Source organism: Acipenser ruthenus, chromosome 29 (genome assembly GCF_902713425.1).
Source record: "Acipenser ruthenus chromosome 29, fAciRut3.2 maternal haplotype, whole genome shotgun sequence".
NCBI classification, from domain to species: Eukaryota; Metazoa; Chordata; class Actinopteri; order Acipenseriformes; family Acipenseridae; genus Acipenser; species Acipenser ruthenus.
Window position 1 is genome coordinate 8,372,400 of NC_081217.1, and position 19,517 is coordinate 8,391,916.

At 36.8% G+C, this 19,517-nt stretch overlaps 1 protein-coding gene across 1 annotated transcript; it reads left to right on the top strand.

The window, feature by feature from the left end:
- The first annotated feature begins 5,881 nt into the window (after positions 1-5,881).
- Positions 5,882-14,250, top strand: LOC117429584 (cerebellin-4). The gene is made up of 3 exons (XM_034049263.3): positions 5,882-6,668; positions 10,406-10,522; positions 12,032-14,250. The coding sequence occupies exons 1-3, from the start codon at positions 6,375-6,377 to the stop codon at positions 12,227-12,229; spliced, it is 609 nt and encodes a 202-aa protein (XP_033905154.1). The 5' UTR covers positions 5,882-6,374; the 3' UTR covers positions 12,230-14,250.
- Positions 14,251-19,517: the final 5,267 nt, after the last annotated feature.

The window sequence follows — 19,517 nt, forward strand, 5'->3', positions numbered from 1 at the left end:
TGAGTCTCTGATTCCTGCTGGTACTATCTTGGGCCAAAGCGCTATCCTGTGACAGGATTAACATTGCTGAAGCTACAGTTTTGTAGGAAAACTTGTCTGTATGTCTATAACAGGTTTATAATAAATAGATATATGCAGTCAAATTATATATGCAGGCAAATAATACATGGATAGTACACAGTGCTTTCTTGTAGAATGTTGGTATTTGTGAGGTTTTTTGTATTCAGTATTTGTTGGAACACAGACAGAAACATTGAAATATACCTTCCCATATTGTAATATTAAATATGTCATTTGCATTTGGAAGGAGAATTTCTGTCCCTAAAGGAAAACTACATGGAAACCAAAATTTCCGAAAGTACTACCAAAATCGCGTGAGAAAAAGGTGAATTTTTATTTTTCCATGAAAACCATGCCTATGCTGCATTTTATCTACGACTCCAAGACTTTGGAACAATTTCCCCTCGTCTGTAATTCCAGCTCTCAATAACAATTTAGACTCACATTAAACTTGGGATTGTGCTTGAATTGTAACTGCAGCTTGCTGTTTCAAACAGAGCCCTGTATCAATGATTTGTATAGCCCCTCAGCCCCACACAGCTGTAAAATTGACACAACGGGACCATCTTCAAACTACATTCCTCTGAAGTTTCTGGAAGCAGTTCATGTTACAGAATTAGAGAGACGGATCTTGAAGCTGCAGTGCCCTGCTATCAGTTTATGGTGAATTATGATTTATAGGTGACTGTTTACAACATTCTTCTTTTGTTTGCCATTGATGGCATGTAGTACTTCATTACAAACTAGACCAAGAGCCCAATGCAATGAACCTTTTCAAAACATTCTAGCAATAAACAATGGGCATGTGGAAAAAATCCTGCACACCTGTCCGTAACTAACAAGCCAATTAGACACAACTAATACTATCAGCATTCGCACATTCCTCTTAATGGGCACCATAAAGAGATGTTCACACTTTATCATTTGGGAGTGGACAGCACATTACCCAGGAATACAGGAATATGAAATCAAGGTTGTAAATACACTGAACATACATTTTACATTTAAAGGGTGGTCTAGTTACTCTTTAACATAAGCAATATATCATCTTAAAATCACATTTAAGGGGGTTAAAAAAACAATTATATTTCCTTGTGATCTTACAGCAGATACATGCTCCACTTTTTAGAGAAACCCAATATTTGGAATAAAGCTAAGCTATTTTAATGTAGGTTTTGATGGAAAGTTGCACATACATTTAAGTGTCATGAATGGAATTTGAATTAATGTGTACCGATAAATATACTTTCAAAATAATCATTTAAAACATATCTGTTTACACAATTTGTGTGTACATTTTATCATGTGCCTGTCATAATGCGAAAGACCTTAAGTTATATTTGTTACAGTTATTCCATGTTAGTCTAATACAAAATATCAAAATGTTTGACATATTTTGATAAAATATGATCTCATTGTTAATCGCTATAATAAGTGGTACAGGACTTGCACTCTTGTATCTGAGTTCTTGCCAAATAACTTTGTCTCCACAATTTAACAAGTTTTATTTTGCTATTGTTTTTTTTTTCATCTGATGCCTTGAAAATACATTGAAGCATCTCAATAGACCTGTATCTTGAAACAAATAAATAAATAAATGTAAAAGTCTTATAACTCATTACACAAGCATACTCTGTCAATCCAAATGGGATTCCACCAGATCAATACCTTTAAAATATGCATTGCCTTTTATCTTTCTTGAGGATCAATTTCCTATATCATCCCTGGCAATAGGCATATAGTGGAAGCACAGCATGTCCCGGTGTATCTGGAGAAACACTTATCCAATCCGTATGGACATTACTCAGCACATGTTCCTGGGAGTATTAGAATCTAGGTCATGGTGACACACTACAGGTTATGGCTTGTGATTGGTTTTGCAAATGGAGTCTGTATCTTAAGAAGCAGCCCCCTGAATGCTATGAAACTTTCATGTGCATTGCAAGCTGTTCAATATACCGTGAATGCAGGTCACGCGGTGGCAGTTCTTTCTTTTTATATCTTAAACCCCTCATCGAATTGTGATGAAATGTGTTCTGCACATTGAGGTATTCGGAATCTGCATTATGGTGGCACACCTATGCACTATTCCTGGTATTTCTGTCTCGTTATGCTAACAAAGGCCATATCTTCGGTGCCCACATTACATCTTTGCACGAACAAATGTCAGGGTCAATCCTTTTTATCACGATTTGTGGGAACATCATAATTTTCTATTTTTTAGGAATTATTTCTTTTTTAATAAAATGTGAACGTGTTTCTAAGAGGCAAACAACCCAGGCCTGTATTCAATCAAAGTTATGGCAACGTCATAGTCATTATAAAGCTTAGAAATGGCTGTGCCATAAACTCTTATTTAATTCAGGCCACACTCCCAATCATATCTAATCCTCTGTACCTGTTTCCTGTGTACATCTTCTTAATAATGCCATCTCTTCCTCTAGACCAGGGGTGCCCAATCCTGGTCCTGGAGGGCCGGTGTCCTCCTGGCTTTTGTTCCAACTGTCCCCTAAATTACTTAATTGGACCAATCAAGCACTTATTAGAAGCTTAATTGGTCCAATTAAGCAATTTAGTGTACAGTTGGAACAAAAACCAGGAGGGCATCAGCCCTCCAGGACCAGGATTGGGCACCCCTGCTCTAGACCAAGGGGTCCTGATTGGGCCATTCAGGTCCAGTTACATGTTCCAACCATATTTCACATCCAGATACTTGCATCACTGATGTATAAGATACTTAACCATGTATCATGATGCTTAAGGGGAAAAAACAACATCTTATTGTCTTTGTGCCTTTGGGGGATTTAGTTTTATGTATGTTGCTGCCTTTTCCAATATATCTGCTTGTATATCCCATCAGTAGCCACTTCTACACTGTATATAAATAACCTCCAAACGAGCCATCATTATTTAAACATATTACGGGCAAAATAAAATGAAAGTACTTGTTTATTAAATAGTAAATAGTGAGTGCTGTGGATCTCTTCACTTCTATTTAAACTAGTAAATCAATTCCATCCTTCCCATTCTAGTTCATACAAATTGTTTATGCATTCTGGGCTAGATTCAACAAGCTCTTTGCTCATTATTAGCATGATGTACTGAACTAGAAATGAACAACCCAGGGGCAAATCCAAAATAAAACTAAGGCTTGAAGATTCACGTTTAAAAAAACAAAAACAATTCCAAAACATATAAACAGAATAAAATTGGGCATTATACCATACCAAAAGATTATAGACTATTCAAATGCAAATGTTAGAAAACATTTAAAAAATAGACAGCTTTTTATTCAGCATTTATTATCAAATAATGGGTTTCTACATAAATTCTGTAATAAAAGTTTTATGAATGCTCTGTTTTTGACTGGTTACAAGTAACATATGTTGCAGTTTGCAGGCTTTTTAGAAAACATAATTCATCTAAACATATTTAGTTTAGGTATTAATTGTTTGCATTTGGGCCCCTTGAACTATGTAGCTGAAAGACTATGCTATGTATTCCACATTATAACCAGAATACATGTGAAGATGAAATGGTAATATGGGAAGATATCAGGACTATCGCACTTTATAACACATTATATTCAGGACTCCAGTACAATGTGGGAGCACTGTAATTAACTATCTCTAATTAATGTTTTACACATAACCTTTATTGAATGCCACTTCATTTTAACTTCAAAATGCTAAAAGTCTTAGAGTCTTACTTTGAGATCCACTAATATTAAATAAACTATACAACACTGGCTCAATTCTTGTTGTCTAGAGTGAGTGCAGTCAAAGAACAAGCAGCTGTTTTCCAGCATTAGGTACAGATTTATATTTTATGAATGCAGCTGTACATTCATGGGCTCTATAGTGTATTTAAAACCGATGGCGATTCTGACCAGTGTGTGTATGTGATCATTTTAACCAAATTCAAATTGAATTCTGGCACTGCTAAACTTTAAAGGGCTATCAATTAACAAAAACATTTCTTTGCTACAATGTAGCCCCAGTTTTTGTGTATTGTTTAGTCTCTTGTGCCCATTGTGAACTTAAACCAACATTATTATGACAACTTATTAGGAAAGACAATAGGTATCAGATAAAGAACTCTGATTAATAGTGATATATGTATTTAATTATATTACGGAAAATGTATATGTAAATTGTGTTCCAGAACGGAGAAGGCAGTAATTGTCATGGAAGGATACCCGAGTGAGCATTTCTCAATGGTTACCAGATGTAATGCTGTGCTGGGAAAGGAAATACGCTGAGAAACCTGTTCTCCAGAATGGCTTCATCACATCTGAGGCTGTTCCTCCTACAGCATCATTCATTCCTGCAAAAGTCTGTCATTTGTGTTTCAGATCTGCTGTCCCTACCATGACTGGAACTAGCAGGCATGATACAGCATGGACATGATCTTAGCATGCGTGGAACTAGCATGGACCATACAGCTTTTAAATATGCAATACAGTGTCATGTCAGGAATTCCTTTTGCTTTTACACATGTGTGCATCCCCTTTACACAATTGTGCTACATATTATAGGTGTCTCTAATGTTGTGTCACTGTGTACAGTTGGAGCAGCTTAAACTAATCTACAGTAAAGAAGTCCCTGCATGCTTCCCAGATTTTTCACTCTAGGTGTACCAATTTGCTCCCCAGCACTCAACTCTAATAACAGTATTATTGAGTAACAGTGCTGGTATATTAAAAAGAGGGTGTTTTCAAATTACAAGTGAAAAGATGGTGCTTGCTCTTCTATATATACACTGATCTAACTGTCCTTACATACAGCATGTCTATGACAGGCAGCTACTAAAACATTGTAATTGCAATGAACCACTTTGAATGATTGCAAACCACATACAAAGTTAAGGGTAAAGAACTAAGAATGTGTCATTTGAATGTACTTGCTCTTTAAATACCTCATCATCACATCTGAAAAACAAGTTTATTATGCTAAATATATATTTTTAAAAAAATGTATTTGAAGGTATCACAACTGCCTTAACTAACTCGTGCTTGTTCTGACATTTTGGTGTAAATCACAGTAAATAGTATTGATAGATATATAGCAAGATGAAGAACTCCCGCTATACAGCCCATGGGAGGCTTCTATTTTAATGAGTGTTAATCAGTTCAGAGACGAGTGTGTTCAAACGCAAACTGAGAATTCTGCCCTTACATTTACAGGATCCCCGCCTTTCTGGGTTTAAAATCTGCCAGCTTCTTTCACATTCAACCGCAATTATCGGTTAAACCTTTTTGCATTAGCGCAATTCATTATCGCCATCTTCCTTTTGAGTTCTTTAATTATGCTGTCAATTAAAGCAATTAAACAATCTGGCGAATTATTTACTAAACATTAAGCAAGCTCTTCACATACACTCATTACTTCCCTGTTTTTTAATTAACAACACCTGATTTACATAAACACAATAATGCAAGTTTAAAGGTTGTGATTATGGTGCCTTATTAGATCGTATAGCATTATTTATCTATAAACATTTCAGATGTATTTCTCATCTAATTAAGAAACCAACTTTCTGCTCTCCGCAGTTGTTGTAAGCTTTTGGGACTTATGAAAGACAGCTGTGTTTCGTGTATTGCTGTACGGTATTATGGTCAATTTATATTGTTCGTATGTTAAGCTTCTTCAATTTTTGTTTAAAAACCAAGCAAAGGGACAGCATGTGTTGCTTTTATACAATATGAATCAAGATGCTAGGCTATAACCTGTACCCATGTGACTTGATTCCACAACCCCCCTTTTTTTACACTATTAATAAAGCGTGTCATGTGATGTGGTAAAGTGTAAAGGTGCGCTGAGTGTGTGAGAGCGAGTGAGAACGGCGCTGTTGGCGCTTAGGGCACTAAAGCGCACACGTACAATATATTCTTAAGTAAATTAAAATGGAACTGCATGACATAAGACCACGTGGAATTACTTCAAGAGACTCTTAACGTGCAAACACCTTGGCAATGCAATCAGATAGGGTAGCTCGGCGCTTGGCAGACTGGGAAAGAGCTACCAGTCTGTAACCTCTACAATCAACACAGCGTTACATCCCGACTCAACAGACTCGGGGGAAATAATCCGATCTGGAAAGAAAAAAAAATCATGGCAACGTCAGATGTTTTGCTACTTACTTCTTGATCTCGATCATCAATAATTCACCTGTGAGCTTCTAGATACAGGAAGGATATTTCCACACACTGTTAAATCTATAAAGAAACCCGTATCCGAAGGTTTTAAGCAAACATCCAAGCCAAAGGGATTATTGGGAAAACTGCTGTGGAGATCACTTTCTGGTGTTTTACAATGTTCATTATTATATTCAGTAAGGCTTTGTTCACAATACTGATTTTTCTGATTGGGTTGGCTTTGTATATTGAACTAGTAGTGGCACAAAACGACACAGAGCCCATTGTTCTGGAGGGCAAGTGTCTCGTGGTCTGCGACTCCAATCCAGCAAGTGATTCCAAAGTGTCGTCTTCTCCGCTTGGGATCTCTGTCCGTGCAGCGAACTCCAAAGTAGCTTTCTCCGCCGTGAGAAGCACTAACCATGAGCCTTCTGAGATGAGCAACAAAACTAGAATCATTTACTTTGATCAGGTAGGATATGTTTATGTACATTATAGCATTAATACTTTAAAGTTCTGAAATTGGACATGTCCAGTTTATATATTCAAGAAAGGTAGTATACGGAATTACATAGTGAGCGTGCAAGAATATTATGTTTTATAAGACTATCACGCACACGAAAATAATATTCTGTAGTTGTGAAAAACTATAGCCTACCATTAGTACAATATAGTTTGTCTCGTTATCTTCATCTTTACTGTGGTTTTGGTGTAAAATAAAAAGCACAAATGGCTTGCTATTAATTCGCACTAATCATTCCAATACAGCCAAACGGTTTTAAGTGACAATACTTTTGAGATAGGCAGAGCTGTTCAGTGAAATACGCGTCAGACAAAAACAGGTCTGAATTCAATATAATAATAATAATAATAATAATAATAATAATAATAATGACGATAAACACATTACACATTTCTCACAGAGCTGCGTAAAGTGACAGTTACGCATCAGGCACCTGTTGAACATGAGATGACAGAATCTGTCAGTAATCGTTGTTAACAATCACAGTAGTCATTAAGACACCAAGTAAGATAACATTACGAATCAGAACAGAACCGAAGTGAATTTTGCAAAGCACCGTTTCAATTTGGGCGAGAATCAATGCTTTTAATATCAGGGGTCAGATAGAGAACACCAGAGTATTTTTAGACATGCCCTCGGGACTTCCTTTGGAAACCTCAATGAGCAGGCTGTGTGCAAATGGACAGCGTTGTGAATACGATAAGGAGTGCAAGAGCAATGCTTGAATGAACAGGCAACATGAGTACCGGTGCATGACAAATTCATAGGCGCAATACACTAGTCTATTTAGTGGTAAACCTACTATAACCTGCATATAACATTGTGATCCACCATCCCTAAAATATGTGAAATGAAAGTATTATTATTATTATTATTATTATTATTATTATTATTATTATTATTATTATTATTATTATTATTGATTTACACCTGCCTCCTTTCCTGTTAATCTCATTATACGTTTCTCATTGGATTGACGTGAAAATGTGTACAGTAAACTGATTGTACGCCTAAGTGGGGGGGCGACACACATGCAATTGCAAACTATTATAACAAATCATTTCCCCCCCCCCCATAACACCCACCCCTTCGATATTAATAGATCGAAGATCACTTGCGAGCGCCGTGATAGACACAATCCTTCAAGTTCATTTAAGTTAAGTAGGCAAGTCTGCCTTCACAAAGAGTTTGGTGTTCATCTTCAGATCTCAGGATCTACAGTTCTTTTTGTTGGAAGACGCAACATAGTGACACAAAATGTATCTTACCAGTACTGAAAATACAATCACCGTTAGGCTACCGTTAGTATCATAAAGATACTAAAATGATTGATGCACTTAACACGTCAATGTAAAGAAAAGGGTACCCAGTAAACTGATGCAGTTCATTGCACTGTGCGCAGTATATCACTGTACCTCATTTGCGCATCAAACCTTTAAGTACCAGGGAATCCAATGACTGCTTGTATTGTATTGAAAATTGCTTCTAAACGTTGTGCAGAAGTGGTTTGAATTGTCTAGGTGTAAACGGAGTGCCTAATTGCAATGTGTTAATGAAACACAGGTGCAGCTGAGCCGCCACACACACTTCGGGCCCTATTTAGCAATGTTAGCAAACCCCTAAGGCAATCGCGAGAACACTTTTGCGAACAGGTAGCGCCCCAGAATCAGGTGCACGTGTGGGCAAACAGACTTTGCCAACATATGTGATTTAGCAACCGTGTATTGGTGCCCACTCGGTGAGTCAGCGTAGCTCTGGGCATGGGCTGAACTTTAGGGGAGTGTCCTCATGTACATACAAATGCAGCGACTGAGCAAACCATCAGTGTTAGTGTTTGCGTTTGCGTTTCAGTTGACATGTGAAAACCAGGTCTAAACTGTGCAAATTACATGGTCAACTATAAATACCGGTGAAACTACCAGGGAAGCAGGCAAAGGAGAGAGAGAGAGAGAGAGAGAGAGAGAGAGAGAGAGAGAGAGAGAGAGAGAGAGAGAGAAATAAAAGGAATATGGAGTGCGCACTGGATTAATGTGATATTTGTAATTTGATACTTTGTACTGTGATTTTGTAAATAATTGCCAATAAATAACTAACTAAATAATAATAATAATAATAATAATAATAATAATAATTTCTACGTGGCCAGACAAAGAGTGTAGGAGGAGACGTCCCCAAATATTTAAAAGTCACTTGTCTTTTCTGAGCCTATTTGACACAGATTTTGTTTCAAAATACCCTCTGTTCACAGACGCACAGGTGCGCTTAAAAGGAATGTTGAATCCTGGCTGTAACCTTACTCCCTCCACTGTGCTTTGATTGGCTGGTCACATAATTTGCTATTTGGTATGAGTTAGCCCACGCATGAGACCCGACTTCTAAATCACGTTTTCGTGCTCTATCGCAGCGGTTTGCTAACCCTATAATTGTTGCCCTAGCGATAGCGGCTGCGCACATATTTGCTAAATAAAGCCCTTCTCCTTTATTTATTTCATTTGAAATTAAACTTCTAGGGGTGTTAAAAAACAGCTTCCATCTCTAGCTCTCACTTTTGTGCAGAAGGGCAGTCCTTTGTAATGCAAATGTTTCCCTCATGTTTATTAAAGGCTACCTGTTGCAAGCCAGTATCATTCACTGTGGGTCACGAAGAACAGGGCAAGCGACTCCTAGACAGCTGTTCAGTTACACAAACGCACATTGATCAAGCGCTGCGAATTTTAAAAACATGTTCAGAAATAGATTGTTCTCCACATTGTTAAACTAGATATTTGTTGTAGTTTTCCATTCACTTAACGAAAACTGCCAACAATGGAAAAATGTGACATTTTAAAATATAACGTGAAATACTGTACTACTATTATGGCTTCCGGTAGACTTTTGCGATATCATTTTGTATTTTCTTTGATTGCATAGTGTTAAATAAAATATTTAAATTATGTTCATATAGTTTATTATTATTATTATTATTATTATTATTATTATTATTATTATTATTATTATTATTATGTCTCAATCCTAAAGAACTGTACATCTCTCTCTCTCTCTCTCTCTCTCTCTCTCTCTCTCTCTCTCTCTCTCTCTCTCTCTCTCTCTCTCTCTCTCTCTCTTTCCTGTAGCAATAGCTAACAAGTTCTGGACAATCAGAAAATTGTGTAAAATACAAAATGTAATATTGTCTGGGATACAAGGAAAGCTTTGTCATTTGCAGGTTTTATTTTATTATTTTTTCTTTTTAAAAGAGAACCGTCTTGGCATAAGTCAGGTTTTTATTGGGTGTTGGACTTGAAAGAAGAGAAACCAACTCATTTTTTGCTGCAGTGTGGTGAGAATAATTCAATTTGATAAATGTAGTTCAAAGTACCAGTAGCTTGTAAACAAGCACCTAGAGCTACCATGAAGGAACATCTAGCATACAGTATGTGCATTTAAAAATGATTCCCGAAAACATGCCCTTATATTTGTCTTGATCTATGCAAGCCTTTCACAGTGGTAATAACACCAGTAAATATATGCTAATCTATGCATTTCTATTACTTGGTATCCCGCTATTGAAATAATTGTCTGTATGCAGTGAATCCAAGCAAATGATGCCTGCAGGGAAGCTGCTTTAACATGTCAATTTGAATCTTCTCTGGGTGTGGTTTTTGTTATAAATGGTTTCAAAGCACTTTTGCATTTTTCTTCCACAGATCCTTGTGAACGTAGGCAACTATTTCACCTTGGAATCCGTTTTCTTAGCACCAAGAAAAGGAATTTACAGTTTTAACTTTCATGTCATCAAAGTATACCAGAGCCAAACCATTCAGGTGCGTACACTGTTTTAACAGATCTTTTCAGTACAGGGGTTCACAGTGCATTGTTTGGTAAGGTAGAGTATGTGGAGCTGCTGTGCAGGTTGTTGATTCGTTCAGTGAAAAAAAGGTTCTGAGGAACACATGTGACTCTAGGACCACCAACACACAAACTTTCCATTACTAAGGGCTTGGGCTTATATCTGCCTTCGGTCGTTGTTGTTAGTCTTTGAGTGGCAAATAGGGCAGGGTCCTGGGCTTCCAATGCAGCTGCATTTCCACTGCCCAATGTTGCTATTCTCAGCTGCAGCTTTCATGCTTTCTCGTGGAGAGTCCGTGCTCGTGAGCGTAGTAATTGTTCCCAAAGAAATTAGATTTGCAGAGGGAGAGGAAGCAATCATTGGAACAGCACAGTGCTCCTCGAGAATTGTGTTCAGAATGGGGTTTGGGGCAGCAGAAACACAGCTCATGGCAGGGTTTGGAATATTAATTTTTTATTTGCTATTTCATTGTGATTCTTTTTTTTTTTAAGCAAACAGGAAGTTAAGGCAGGTAGATGTTTCTCCTGCAGCATTTCACACCAGACAGATTGACAACCTGCAGCTGAGGGGAAAGAACCACGACAGCTGAGCAGGAAGATTACTTGTGATTCAGTGCATAGATAGGCCTTCAGTTTTGAATCTAAAAACTCACACTTCTAAGCAATTAAAAAAGCACCCATGTATTATTTAGCAGACACAATCTTTTTTTTTTTTTTTTTAATTAAACTTGCATATTAATAAAATTATGAATACAGCTCCAAGAGCAGTTTTTAAAAACTGCAGGATTCATAATCCTTCATTTTATTAGGTTCCCTTTTTTAATTACTTTATATAATGAAAGGTACTAGTTTATGACATCCTTATTCAGACTTATGTTATTGTAAGGTATTCCCCCCCACCCCCCAATGTCTCAGGCTGAGGCCTGCTGCTGAAATTGTTAGTACCTGTGCTAGATTGCTTTTGTCAAGTGCTATAGTGGTATTACTGGCACACCTGTAACTTGCTTTATAAATAACTAGACACAATATTTAATGGTCACTGTTTGTTTGTATATGTACAATGTGGGGTCTATTCAATTGATCTAAATACTGCAATTGAATAGACACCGGGGATTTTTGGTTTCAGAATGCCATATTCATTACGATAAACTGTCAGAATACAATTTAGTTCAAATATGTTTGTTGTTTGTTTGGTGTTGCGATATCTTGGGCTGAATAACACTGCGTTGTTAAGCAGATGCGGAGCTTGAATAAAGAAAGTCATTTAAGTGTTTCATTTAGGGTTAAAAATGTTGCCATACATTGCATTTGTTATAAAAACCATGATACTCAATAAGCGTTCATGGGGTGCTGTGTTTATTTCCCTAATGAGAATGGCATCCGTTGAATAACTACAGTACTGCACGAACACTCAGGGAGTATCTACATATCTCAGTCTCATTGATGCTTGTAACTTTACCCTTTAAGTCTTTTCTGGTATCCAGGTAAATCTGATGTTAAATGGAAGACCTGTCATTTCTGCATTTGCTGGAGATAAGGATGTCACCCGTGAAGCCGCCACTAATGGAGTTCTGTTATTTCTAGACAAGGAGGATAAGGTTTATCTGAAACTGGAGAAGGGAAACCTTGTTGGAGGGTGGCAGTACTCTACATTCTCTGGGTTTCTGGTTTTCCCCCTGTAAAAAGGGAGTGCTCCCCAAGCAAGCTCCATTCACTTGTGGTCTAGTTGTTATCTCCGTTTAGTAAACTCTTCAGCGTCAATGGATTTCACCTCTGAATCCCAGTCCTGCACAGTGACTTTGTATATGGGAAGAAAGTGACAAGAGGAAGAAAGAAAGAAATGTGAAAATGAGTCAGGCATCAGTAAGACAAGATTGTGCTCCAAAACTTGAATTGCATTACTCCCATTGGCATTACCCTGTAGTTTGCTCATCTCAAAGCATCTTCCCTCCTTGATTGTGTTTCTCTGAAACTGTAGTGGTAAGTAATTGCAATAAACAACCAAAATCATCAATTAAAAATAAATAATTAAAACAAATACATATAAGAAGGTATTACACATGTGTTATAAGGTCTTTAGGCGTTTCCTGCCCCCCCCCCCCCCCCCCCGTCCATAGTTTACATTTTGTTTTTAATACTGTACCTTGCCCACAGTACAGTGCATGACACTTCATAACCCCCTACTGTGGCAGGTAGTATCAGAAGCAAGCCTTTTCATTTCACAGAATGACAGACTGGCAGGAAGGGTACAAAGAGGAAAGAGGTTTGAATGCCTGGAGTTGAAACTCCCTTCGTGTAGCGAAAGCAAACGAGAAGAGAAACAAAGATGGGCTGTTATGAAGTAAAGGTTAATTATGAAAGTGTGTAGTATAAAGTCACCCAGAAGTACCATAAAACTGAGCATTAATGTGGAGCACTGCAGCTACATGATGTAATACAGATGTAATTAAAGCAATAGAAAGACATTAATAATTTAAACTCAGCCCCATTCGTTTCAGGTCGCCAGCACACCGAAATTTAAGTGCATATTACTCAGGCAATGTAAAAGCCACCTATGTGGTTCAGGGCTTGTTTAAAAGTACAGACCCGGCGCTTTCCAATGACATACTCACTGTTGGTAGGTGGTATTCCTAGCCAGGGCTTCGATCGCCTGAAGGTAAGCCACTCATCATGTGACAGGGGTCACCTGCATAGGTTTTGTTGAGAGTCGATTACTGTAGCTGAAACATAAAACAATTAGCTTCATTTTTTCACCATATTCATTTCCTGTTGAAGTTTAATGCTGCAGTGTTTTTTTGAGCCGTCTATGATTACAAAATATATAGCAGTGACCAAACATGATTTTTATTTATTTATTATTATTTTATTTTTACATATATTTTCATCTCTGCCACGTATAGTATGCCTGATCCTGTTGCTAACCAATATAATATATAACTTATATCATTTGGTATAAGTTACATGTATGCAGCACAAACTATCTAGTAGTTACACATACATAAACCGTGAAACACAGGCGGAAATAGGGCTGAGTTTAAAGAGTTTTTAATGAGAGACTCCACAAACAGAGCGTGAGATATTTGGGTTGTGAAGGCCATGCTCGTTATTGTAACATTGGAATCTGTTTCTATCAACAACAGAGCTCCACCTAGTGTGTTATGTCACTGCATCCAGAAAAGCAGCTCATGGAAACATCATGCAGTACTGTGTAAAAGACTTAGCAGCAAACAACTTCTCAAAGAGCTTTAGTGTTTACTGAAACTGAAGTCACTCTAAGGTGCTATGTTAATTATGCCGACCAGAGGAAAACTTGGAGGATATAGATGATGAAGAAATTCTCCAAACTGCTTGGAGGTTGTAAGATGGAATCGATGAAAGGTGGACTATGGGAAACTGATTAGCAGTTACTCTGTGGACTGTAATGCTCGAGAGGAGAGATTTGTTGACCTGAGCAATGCAAGACGCTATTGTTGTGTGTGTTCACCACTGCACTGTCAAGCAGTGGACAATTTATTAATTTTATTAGTGATATGCAACAATCGGGTCATATTGATGGACTAGTTCCCTGGGTTAAATAAGATGTTGTTGTGATAATGCTGCTTGTGCCACCTTCTGCTGCTTTTAAATGCCTGTTTTTGGATCTGTTTGAAATGTGTGTGTTTGTTCTGCGTCTCAATAAAGAGCATCATTGCTATATACTGCCCATAGTGAGTTTACTCATTTATAGTTACTCTTGGCCACACACTGAGTAAACAGGTAGCTAGTTCTACATTTATCATTATCATAACGTTTGGCAATATGGAGCCATTCTACAGCTATGGCCAAATACTGTACTACTATTATGGCCAAAAAGGAAGCCATAATAGTAGTACAGTATTTCATGTTAGATTTCGAAATGTCACATTTTTCATTTTGTTGTCAGTTTTTTGTTCAGTATATAGAAAACTACAAAGCAGTATGTAATTCAATATGTTAACGTAACATTAGTCAACTTTATGGAGCAAAATGAGTTAATTCTATTGGGTGATGCAAAACTTTTGGCCATAGCTTGTAGACTAGAGCAAGAAGGTGTTCTATAGAGTGTGTTCAGTATAAAACCAAAAGGGACCTAGTGGAACCCACTACGGGTTCCTTCAAGTACATAGAGCTAACACAGCAATGCCAGGAAATCTCTGAACTACGATTACTTTGTAGGTCTCAAAGTTTTCACCTCAAAAGATTCACACGTTATGCTAAACATGTACAGGATTTTTTAATTGGATTTTTTTGTTGTAGCTACTTACAAACTCAATTTTCCAATCACTCCTTTCAATGTTGAGTTTCCACTGTGTCCCAGAAAACACCATGAAAATGACTGGGAATCACCTCCCTTAGGAATCATAGTCTGATTGTATAGGGAACACCCAGAATGTCTCTTTTCTAATAGAGGATCATGAGGCTCATTGAAAAAAGATGGAACCCTAAGAATAAAGGTCGCCCCTCATTGAAGGCTGACATGCTTGAGTGACTGAAATTCATATATTTCACAGACTGCTCATCAAATACGTTTGGTGTGGTACTTTTTCAGCTGGTCTCCAACATTATTTGAATTTTGCAGTCAAGGTTAAATGTGGTAAAATGCAACCTGTATAGAAAATAATACGTACAGCTTTCGATTTATAGTAGCAAACAAAAAAACATTTCTATTGATCTGGACAAAATTGCCACTCAGATCGAAAATAATATGAATGGTCTGGAAATAAAAAGCAAAAGTTACGGCTGAAGTGAACGAAGAAAAACGATCAGACAAGTTTAAAATGGCATCCCATCTATTTCGATCAAAAACTCAGACTCATCCCACCAGAACCACAATTAAAGGTAGCCTACTTAATATGGAAGACGTGCTGCAGCTGAAGTGCAATAAAATGACTTGGCAGTGCTGCCGCATGTCCAGTGTTGTTTCTGAAATTGTATCCTTATTGAGAATGACACTTTATTGAAGAAAGGCATTAGCTGTGCATAACTCTCCTCCACCAAATGCTGTGGAAGAAATCAAAGCAGCTTCCTAAATAACAGATAATGATTATGAATGCATGGTAAGCCACGTTTTTACTTTGAAGTCATGTGCAGGTGGCATCTCCAAGTGCACGACTTCAAAGTAAAAACGTGGCTCCCGTCATCAGTTATCCAATAAGCACTGATTGATTAAAACTGTTCTGGTTTTGCCTTCTACTCCGTCACTTTTACAACTGTGGGGTCAGCTGCAGTGCCTCCGTCTTGGAGGCTTATCTCACTTCTAGGACTTCTGTAGGCGAAGGAAGGTACAGTCAAATTGGAGATTTCTCAAATGACAACTTCCTGTGTGCACTAGGGGTGTACGAACAACTCCTTTTGGTGGGGGGTGGGATGCACAGACACTTCAAATAGACCAATGATTCAAAGGGAAAGCTTGAAATCAGTGTTTCTAATTATTGTGTATTTGCATAGTAGTTACGTAGTAAAGACAGGTGCACTTACACATAATTAGAATGCTATTATGCATAGTTACAATGTACTAAACATGTACATCTTTTTTCACAATATATGTCCGTTGACAATTTTATCAGAAAATGGTTAGGTTTAGAGTTAGGGTTAGTGGGGTTAGGGTTACGTTTAGAGTTATATCATGCAAAATAATTTACAAATTAAATACATTGTAACTGTGCATAATAACATCGTAATTAGTAACTACTATGTAAATACACAGTAATTAGAGATACTTAAAGTCAAGTATTACCAGAAATCCATTTATAAATTCCCATCAAATCTAAATCCCTGAAACAAACTGAAAACCAAACTAAGTGATACATGCATGGAATGTTTATGTGTATTTTTTTTTTAAACTGCAAATTTAAATACTACATTTTGCGATGTAAACTCAAAAAGCTCTGTGAAATTGTGACAAACCTTTACAGGTCTATAACAGGATAATGGTAATGGTAATTCACATGTTTCTGCCTACCATGTATTCCAAATGTTGACCTTAAAACATGACTTTTTCATTTGCATTTCTGAAATAGAAATAAACTAACATGCTGCTTTACAGATAAACAGCTTTTGTCTCACATTTTGTTCTTAACTTGTTTGACTTTTATCAATATGAGTAGCACATAATTGGTTTGGATGAGTAAACATGACACATATACAGAAACCCAAGGGGATGGTCTTTAACAGTGGAGGCTTGAGTTACCATACACCTGAAGCCGGTCCTACACTGAAACGACTCTGTTAAGGGGACAATTCAGGGACTAGAATGCAAACTTAGTTTGCTTATTTTAACTATTTAAAATCTGATATTCCACACATTGCTAATAGATATACAGTTTGTACAAAAGAACAACCATTGGCAGTTTCTTTTTTTTAAGTTTGGCATTAGTTAACTTAAGGGCTGAAGTAATTAAAATATTGATTGGTCTTAAATTTAGAGAAAGAGAAATGGTTAGATTAGGTTATAGGAATATTGTGGATGTGTGTGTAGTCATCAATGCTCCTGGTGTATTTCTCATCAGAAAAATTAATAACCTATTTGTAAGGCATGAGATGGACATCTTTGTTTAGTGTTATTGTGCTCATAAAATGCCAGGAAATTGGTAAGAAATAATAATAAAAACAGTACAGTAGACTGCAGTGACCCTGACCTTACTGTGAGTTCTTAATTAAATAATTACACATCTATAGAATGATGGAAGACAATGAGATTGCTGGGTTTATCAAAGCCGTTTGATTGGCGAGAGCACCACAAACAATGTTTTAACTTATGATGCTGTAAATCATTTAAAATGTACTCCTGAACTTCTATTAAACATAAAAGGGTTGTCTATTAAACATAAAAGGGTTGTTTTTTTTATTTACTTTATATCCACGTATATATGTTCTGTGCACAGGATGACAAAAAAGATACAATGTTCTAGAACTTTGACAAACCCTAGACGGGATTGGTTTTTCATATGATTTATAAAATGTCAAGTTTACCTGCTGTTGCCCATTCTCATCAATACCATGGTCCTAATGAATCTGACATTTAATGTGAGCCTTGGGCTAATTTATATGCAAGGCAAAACATTTGTTTTGGAAATGGTTCAATCCCCACCCTTAGTGGCCTTAAATCACAGGTGCAGTATTAAGAATTTGAATGATTATGAAAATTATGGGTTTTTTTAGGATGTATTTTGTTAGAACAAATACAATGTAATTGTACTAGCATGAAAATGTCTGTACTGTTCAAACTGTATTGTGTTGGTTTAAAGGAGAGTTTCAAGGCTTTATGTGTAATGCAGTTATAATCAATTAACTGTCATGAGAATGGAAATTCTTAAAGAAATCCTCAGCACAGAGTTATATTCTATACACAAGCTCTATTAATGCATATTATATCAATAAAGCAGAACCTTGAATAATATTCAACCTTTCTTGAATATTAAATAGCTTTATTGCATACACACACATTCCAAAGTCAATTCCTTTCTTTGACATTGAAAAATACGATTTCAAGCCTAAGGAACTGTAAACCTGCTCCACAGATTCACAATTGCACATTTACCAGCTCTGTCACTTCTCTTCAATTTAGCAACAATTCACAGACATGTCCCAGGTAATGTGTGACATGACAAACTCGGGCCATCACTAAACTTCTAACATGTAACTAACTCCTGTATTTTTTTGTATATGGCTTGCCCTTTCTTTATGATACCATACTTTGCAATATCTCTTAGGTGCAACTTTCTAATGCAGTTTCTTCCTTGTGTTACTCTTCCAAATGTGCACAACAGCACAATAACCTATTGTGTTCGATCTTGGGTCAGCAAAAAAAAACAAAAAAAACAAACTACTTTCATTTAGGATATGCCGATCAGTGCTATACTGCCGATAAGTGCTATAAATGTTTTAGCAGCAATTAGACCATGTGACCTAAAGCTGCAACAGGTACCTGTGCTGTACCTGGATGAAGTAGTGGTTTAGGGTATAGTTTTAAAATAACATGCTAGCTTTACAATAAAATATATATTACAGTTTCTGGGAGAGAAAGAATACAAATACTGTACCTGCATTAACACATAATGTAAATATGCTGTAGCCTTGCCTCTTGTGATTTGGGAAAATTGACTCAAAAATGCTGTCTGGATTATCCTGAAGGCATGCCAATGGAGCCAGAAAATTCAAACAGACATGCGGCACGATGAAGTGGTAGGATGAGTTACCTGGATAACAGCATCTCTCCACGAACAAAGTCAATATTTCATGTAGATGGACAGCTTGTATGATTTGAAATGGAATGTTTGTTTGTTTTTTGTTAAACTTAGTGATATCGGGGTATATTCATCTGATCTAAATAACGAACCTAAATAACATAATTGTTTAAATCATTAAAAGAAGGGGACTTTGGGACTTTGTGAAACGCAAGATCTATAACTGTATTTATGAGTCTCTTCAGTGTATTTTTGTATTGATTTCTTAGCAGATTTGAAAGTATGTAAAGCAACAGGTTTGTTCTTATTAGATATTTAAACAGAGACAGTTGAATAAACTCAGACCACCCAAGTGACCTGCATTTCACGGGTCAGACCTGCAAATTGACATTCAAACCTGCAGTCCCACGACAACCAGCAAAATAAAACGTATAGTAAGATCACTGTTCTTATCAATTCAAGTTGCAAATGATATATTTTGAAATTAACCAATGCTGTTGTTTTCTTTTTCTTTTATTGATTCAAATTTTAATTTTAATAATTTAGGTCAGATTCATCCTTGTCCCACTGCTCCGCAGCAAGGACCAGCATTCCAGTTGATGAAACTGGGGACCTATGTAAACTGCATTGTATTTCCGGGGTAGGCCACAATGGAAAGCAAATGGAAATATAAACAGATATCTCGTCAGTAGTTTGGCTGAAGACAAACAACACACAGTTTAATTACGAGAAAACATCAAAGTTACAGTTCAAGCATTTTCTTGAA

Excerpts from the sequence above, each read along its gene's own strand:
- LOC117429584 (XM_034049263.3), top strand. The coding sequence starts at position 6,375 with ATGTTCATTATTATATTCAGTAAGGCTTTGTTCACAATACTGATTTTT. Across the intron at positions 6,669-10,405 it reads GAATCATTTACTTTGATCAG|ATCCTTGTGAACGTAGGCAA; the intron begins GTAGGATATGTT and ends TTTCTTCCACAG. Across the intron at positions 10,523-12,031 it reads ACCAGAGCCAAACCATTCAG|GTAAATCTGATGTTAAATGG; the intron begins GTGCGTACACTG and ends TCTGGTATCCAG.